The sequence below is a fragment of the Rhamphochromis sp. 'chilingali' genome (genome assembly GCF_963969265.1).
Source record: "Rhamphochromis sp. 'chilingali' genome assembly, chromosome: 3".
Lineage (NCBI taxonomy): Eukaryota > Metazoa > Chordata > Actinopteri > Cichliformes > Cichlidae > Rhamphochromis > Rhamphochromis sp. 'chilingali'.
Window position 1 is genome coordinate 42,161,396 of NC_137931.1, and position 7,716 is coordinate 42,169,111.

General features: G+C 37.8%; 1 protein-coding gene across 1 annotated transcript; it reads left to right on the top strand.

Moving 5' to 3' along the window:
* LOC308393999 (granzyme G-like) lies at window positions 1–1,915 on the top strand (the record flags this gene model as incomplete). Its single annotated transcript, XM_080878078.1, has 5 exons — window positions 1–58; window positions 113–281; window positions 363–504; window positions 1,387–1,656; window positions 1,748–1,915. The coding sequence occupies 5 exons, from the start codon at window positions 1–3 to the stop codon at window positions 1,913–1,915; spliced, it is 807 nt and encodes a 268-aa protein (XP_080734204.1).
* Window positions 1,916–7,716: the final 5,801 nt, after the last annotated feature.

Consider the following 7,716-nt stretch of genomic DNA (forward strand, 5'->3'; position numbering starts at 1 on the left):
ATGCACGCTCTACAGAAGTGTCTTCTAGTCACAGCTGTGACATGCCTCATTCAAAATGGTAAGATTGTAAAATATTTTTCTTAAAGTTATGCAAAAACTATATTTCTCTCAGTTTTTCTTCATTTATTTTCAGCACTGGGAAGTGAAATCATAAATGGCAAAAAGGCTGAGGAAAAGTCCATGCAGTATATGGCATCAGTACAAAACAACAAAAAACACACATGTGGAGGATTCCTTGTCAGTAAAGACTTTGTAATGACTGCTGCGCACTGTCGTTTTGAGTGAGTAGCCACCGATACTTCAAGCAATGTCACATTCATCTAAACATAAATAATTATTTTGTTTTTCAATCATTCCTGCAGGAATCCTAAATCCTTAAGTGTTGTTCTGGGCACCCATGATCTCAGGAAGGAAAATAAGAAAATGAGATATGGAGTAAAAATGATCTGCAGACACCCTGCCTTCAACAAAGTTGAAAATGGAAGTGACATCATGCTTCTCAAAGTAAGTATTCATCTATTCAGCCTCGACTTCATAAAAGATATCAGACGTTCTTATGAATCAATCAATCATTAAAAAGGTTAATACAGGGAGGAAAATATAAAAGAAACAGCAAAAAAACCCTAAATCATTCAGAGAAACATTTTCTGGCACTTTCTGCCAGCATTTATAATCAAACCATTCAAAAATTATATGATTTTCTTTAAGTGTCAACCAATCAAAACACATTTGGGCGATCGTGGCTCAAGAGTTGGGCGTTCGCCGCGTAATCGGAAGGTTGCCGGTTCGAGCCCCGGCTCGGACAGTCTCGGTCGTTGTGTCCTTGGGCAAGACTCTTCACCTACCGCCTACTGGTGATGGCCAGAGGGGCCGATGGCACGATATGGCAGCCTCGCTTCTGTCAGTCTGCCCCAGGGCAGCTGTGGCTACAACTGTAGCTGCCTCCACCAGTGAGATGACTGGATGTGTAAAGCGCTTTGGGGTCCCTAGGGGAGACTAGTAAAAGCGCTATACAAATACAGGCCATTTACCATTTGTTTGTAGTACAGGTAAAAAAAACAAAACAGCAACAACAGTAATACATGAAATGACTTCTAGTTCCAAAACAAACAAGCACTTTTTCTTAATTTGCTGTAATAATAATAAACACGTGACACATTAATAGATATATTAATACATCTAAATACGCTTGTGATAATGATAGTATTGTAGAGTAATTTGCTTTATGCAAGTGCACGCACTTTCCTGTCTTGAGAGATATGTAAAGAAAAATACTGGAGAACCTTAAATACACACAAATCTGACATGTTCATAACTGATATAAATAAGCATTTTTATTTTCTGTGGGGTTTTTTTTGTTTGTTTGTTTGTTTTTTATCTTTCCAGCTGTCTAAGAAAGTTCCCCTGGGTAACAAAAACCCAATTAAGCTAATTCCACTTCCAATTCAAAAACTAAACCTGGAGGAAAACAAGATCTGCAGTGTAGCTGGATGGGGGCCCACAGAACCTGGTAAACATCGATCTGATTATGTTAATGAGCTGCAAGTGCTAAATGTTCCCATCATTAACAAGGACAAGTGTCAGAAGCTGTGGAGAAGAACTTTAAAAAATGTTATTTGCGCCGGTGGATACAAAGCAAAGAGTGGAATCTGTCAGGTAATTTTTTTCATATGAATTATCAAACATAGTTTAAACATCAAAATTATCAAACAAAAACAAATTAATATTTGATATTTCTTCCTCACAGGGTGATTCTGGTGGGCCTCTCGTATGTAACGAGTTGGCTGTTGGCATTGTTTCCTTTAACAACGACAATAGCTGTAAATATCCAGATGTCCCAAACGTCTATACAGACATATCACAATTTCTTCCTTGGATCACAGATATTCTCAAGAAAAAAAAATGCAAAGGGTAAAAAATATTTTCCATGTTATTGTGGGTGTATTGTAAGACTGTTGGGCAAGTGATATGTGAGCTGTGTAAACTGCTTAAATTCAGCAATATCTAACATTAACTGTATCTAACAAAATATCTAACAATATCTAAGCAATATCTAACAAAAACTGCTGATGACTCTTTCATTGTCAAGCTTACAAATAGATCAGTGACATAGTAGCTTTGAAGTGCACAAGTTAGTATCACGTATGAAAAAAGTCAAAGGAGGTTTTCCTGTGGTTCGTTGGTTGTATTACATAAACTGACGAGAACTAATATCCACTGACAAGTCAGAAAGCTCATAAACAGTCATATCCAGGGCAATTTCATCTCATTTTACTAAAGTCTGCCCGATACTGGAAACATGAACAGGCACTTCACCAGGGCACAAACTCCTCAATCCATATCATGAGATAAAAATGTCATCAGAACAAATAAAATTTTAAAAAATGTATAGCTTTGTTTGACATCAGAATTGTACGTGGCTATTGGGAAGTCAAGTGACTTCACAAAATTTTGATAATAGACTAATTTCCTGTATTTAGTAGTCTTTTTTCACATTTTATTTTACATCAGTTTATAGTATTTAGTATTTATTTATTTGTCAAGAACAATGAAATTGCGTTTGGGGCTTCCATACAACCCAAAAAAAAGAAGAAAATAATAAATACCCCTTAAAACCCAAGTGTACATATTTAACCCAGTGTGACTCCAATGCAATAAGACAATCCTTAGCAATAATGTTCGTAGAAATTCAGACAAAGACCTGAGAAACATGACAAAATACAACAATGCAACCCATTCAATATTATTGTACTGTGAGATATGATATCAGATATGATAGTTATCTATTTAAGAAAGAGGGGGGGGCAGGAGGGGGAAGAGAATAAGGATATGATGCACCAATGCAGACCAGTTCATTGCTATTAAGAAGTTGGATATGGTTATTGTCCGTGAGAGGGGGGCAGAGAGTTCAGGAGCCTCACAGCCTGTGGATACAGGCTGTTGGCCAGTCTGGATGTTCTGGCCTGTATAGACCTGTACCTTCTCCCTGAGGGCAGCAGATGGAAAAGGTGGCGCGCAGGGTGATGTTGGTCCCGCAGGATACTGTGCACCCTCCTCAGACAGCGAGTGGGGAAGATATTACTGATCTCTGGCAGACTTGTTCCAATAATTCTGCCAGCTTCTTTCACCACCCGCTGGAGTGCTTGCTGATCGGCCTTGGTGCAGCTGGGGAACCACACTAGAAATCCATACGTCAGAACGCTGCTGATGGCACAGTTGTAGAAGTTCAACATCAGAGATCTGGGAATGTGTGCGCTCCGCAGTCTCCTCAGGTAGTAGAGGCGCTGTTGGGCCTTCCGTACAACTGAGGTGATATGGTTGCCCCAGGACAGGTCCTCGGTCACAGTTACCCCCAAGAATTTAAAACTGCTCACCCTCTCCACCGCCTCACTGCCAATGAAGAGAGGCAGATGGTTGTTATGACCCCTCTTCCGGAAATCTACAATGATCTCCTTGGTCTTTTTGGTGTTTAAGACCAAGTTATTGTCGTGGCACCATGACTCTAGTTGTTGCACCTCTGTATAATGTGAATGCTGTTATTTATGAAAAAGAAACCAAAATCCAGACACCAGTTCAATTTCAAATAAAGTATAATGTGTGAATGTGAATATGTGGATATAATGTGTCAATAGTGAGCCTCGTAGTAAACATGACAAAAGTCATTTTGTATACAAATAATCTTTGGAGCCCAAAGTTCAGACGTCAGATTGCTCCACACACTTCATTTCAGATTATTTCTACACTTGGAGGTTTATGATGTCATCGAGAGGAAACATCCCTTATATGGTCATCTCAGGTACACAACTCTGGCCGTCCATAACTAAATCATTTATTTTGTCATTCATGGATGCCACTTGGATGGATGTGAAATTAAATAGTCAGTGCCTTATTTTTTATTATGCTGTTAAAAAAATAAGAGAACCATATAGTCAAACAGCGCTTTATTTTATACACTTCGAGCACTTTATCTACTTCACATCTATGATCTAACCACACAGGTACAGGGAGAACATGCAAACCTCACATATAAGGGTGTAAGGCAGGGTTGGAACAAAGCCCCTTCTTGCTAACCCTTCACTCAAGCACAATGCTACCCTTAAATGGAACAGGTATGGCATGGTGTAATGAAGTTCAGCTCTAAGGTGTGAACAATAACATCTGATGTTGCTTCCTTAAACAGCTATTTTAAGTGACTTCCTAGATGGATCAGTTACCCATTGCTTGAAGAAATATCAGTGCAATGGAGGAAAACACAGTAATAATGAATGAAAACACTGAAAATTGAAACAAAGACATTTTATGGCACCACGATGGCATCCGTTTGCTCTTGCAGTGAGATTTTGGACAATTTAACTCCCATTTTCACCACTAGGGGACAGTGTTTTACCAGAAAGTTTGAGTGATAAACAAGACGTGTGTATTTGGTCTGAGATCAGGGTGGTAAGAGGTTACAGAAGAGCTTACAGAAAGAAGTTTCTGGGTATAAACTGGGGCTTCTCTGTACTGTTTTGTGTTTTTACACAGCCCAGTGATAAACTGCAGGTGTAGATTGATTTCTTCCTCTTAACTAAAGACAGTTACAACAGCATGCATTTAATAAGAAGAAAATAGCTTGGTGGATAGCTTTATACCTTTCAAGGGCAATAAGATGACTGCTTCATTATTGTAAGATGACCACCACCAAAATGAAGCACCTAGATTGTTTTTCTTTCACAGACAATTTACAGCCTTTTATATAAAGGTACTGTTAACATCTTGTTAGTCTACTGTTGCTAATAATTAGATAATTAATTATGACCTCCACACACTCTCTTGCTAATGAAAATATTTGCCATAAAATTCTCAAACTGGTGCATTTTCTCAGTTGAAATGTTTTGTATATTTTTGTGCTCTATTGTGAATAAAATATGGGTAAAATATGAGGTCCTCTCTGCTTGCCTTTCTGCTTTTTTGATTATGTACAACTGTGGTTGTACATCATATATCTGCATTAAAGAACAATGCTTTTTTGTTTTGGGTTTTTTGGTGCAACTGCACATGTAGTAGCATGCATAAAAACCTAGAGAAGGAGACCTAACATGGATTAAAATTAATTAAACAATGCAGTAAAAGTATCAGAGAACAAAAAATCATATAAATGGAGAATTAAATAACTAATAAAATAGAGATAATAGATTAAGTATCTGTCAGTTGCATCACATTTACCATATTACTATGGTAAATAACATACTGATAGACTGACAACTTTACAATAAATATATAAAATAATAGATAGTTATTATTTTTTCGGGCTTCCAAAATCTGTCTTCTTTGTGCATATCGTGTGGAAATTATATACAAATCTCTGATTCACAAATTTCATTTAGCCTCTTTTAATATTCCTTTCCCATTTAACAAACAACCACACTAACATCTTCACACCAGTCAAAAGTATCACCAGTTAGTCAGGTGTATGCATTTTTCAAATACACACACACACACACACACACACACACACACACACACACACACACACACACACACACACACACACACACACACACACACACACACACACACACAGCTGGCAGTCAGGAATTAAGAAATTACTTGCACATGCCACCATAACACATGCAAAAGCAAAGGTGGTAAAACCTGAAGACTGATGCTGTGGTTTCTCTTAGTCATCTAGTTGTAGCAGTGTAAAAGGGAACCAAAAAAAAAGTGGAGCAAAAAAGAAAAACAACAGCTTTGATCTAACAACATTTGCTGAACTCATCACATTCTTGTCAGATAATGCTATGAAAGTGTTTCAAGCTTTGCAGACCATGGTATAAGACACCTTATCTTATATCACGCAATCATCACCATGCTCTTCCTGCCTGAAGCAGTTCATCCAGGTCACCAAACAAACAAAGTATTTCCAGAATGTTTGTCTTGGCCCATCACATTAGAGGCCCATAATACAAGGTTTATAATGTGAGGTAGTGTAAAACTTCATTAACCAGAACATCAAACTAAGGTTTCTCTGACAGATTACTAGAAATCTAGGACATAGTTGGAGTGGTGACATCCATCTAGAGCGCTTTCTCTCACAATGTCACCAATATCATCTGGCTGAGAGTGAGAGTGCTACAGCATGTAAATAATGCCATCATCCACCCCCTACAAGAGCCTGGTAAGCAAACTGAAGGGGGTCATGAACATTTTCCACTTGTGAACTGATGAGAGCCAATCTCTCCAGTGGCTTTGTGACATGTGAGGTCAACACAAAGTCACTCTGAAGTCAGTAAAGTCAGAAGAGGTGGCTCTCTTTCATACTAGCACCAACTACTGGAGTAAGAAATGTTAAATCTTTAAATTTACTTAGAACATAACATATAAACATGTAAATATATTAAGGTGTGCCCCCTTACTACTATTTAGTAGTAAGCTTATATTTTAATATTTCACTTTCATCACTGTGATATTGAGAACATTGACGTTCTACATGAAATTTGTTATCTGTGGTTTCTGTGGTTCAGTTATACTTCGTCACAGTGAATGTAAAGTTTTTCAGTGAGCTTTGAGCTACATAAAAAAAATAGCTATGTGCCCTTTGTGTTATTCATTTATGAATTGTTGATCAGCAGTATCCAAAAGGGTATAAGGTTTCGAAAACAGTGTTCAAAAGCTGAGATTAAAAAAATAGAACTGCAGCTGTACCGCTCTTATATCTGTGGGTTTAAAACTGTCACCATCTAATCTGATATCTAAGTTTGCCTGGAAAAGAGGGCACGAAAAGCTTGTCTTACAAGAAGTGATACTACAGGTGTAGTCACCTCAGAATAGCTTTACTGTGATTGCAGTGCAAGTGTGCATTAAAAAAAAGATATCTTTCCATTTGACATTCATGCCCGTGAGTTCAGAATCTTTGCAATGCCAGAACTTACATCATTGTAACAGTAATGTGATTACTGAATTTAGTGAATTACTGAATTTAATATAATAGCACGCTGCATGCCAAATACGCTTGGGCAAGTTACTAGACCCAAGTTACTCTCAGATGTATGCAGAGTGTAAACAGCACTTGAGCATAGAAAAAAAAGTGCCTGTATGAATGAATGGGTGAATGTGGTATGTTGTTTAAAGTGCTGTGAGTGCTTCAAACAACATACCTCAAGTAGAGGAGAAAAGTGCCGCGTGAGAACCAGTCCAGGAACTATTCAACATTTACATTAGTGCGTTGCTTAAAAATGTTATGTGATTAACCGTAACTTACTTTGGGGAACACATTACATTCAGCAATATCAATGACATATAAACCACTCATAAAACACTTACTTACAAACAGTGAAGAGAAGCAGGTCTACAGTAGCCTAGTAAGAACAAAGTAAGGCAAGAAAAGGAAAGAAAGTAATTCAGAGAGAACAACCAATCGATCATTCTGACAGACTTTAGTTTTTATAAAAGAATTAAAATGTCTGTTTTTACTGATTAAATCGATCTGACTTGATTAGTGATTATAGAAGAAGAGGAGGTCTAAAAAGACACAGAATGTGGTTAAGACTGGCGAGGTACTGTGCAGTTATGATAAGCACGATAACACCAAGGTTCCAAATGAAGGGCACACATACACCGAATAAAGGATGTGGTTATAAGTCAAAATAAGAACGATGATAATCATACTTGACAACACAGCAAACTGCTGTATAAAAGGGTCTCCTTGACACCCCCGGAGGCTGTTTCAGTGGCAAC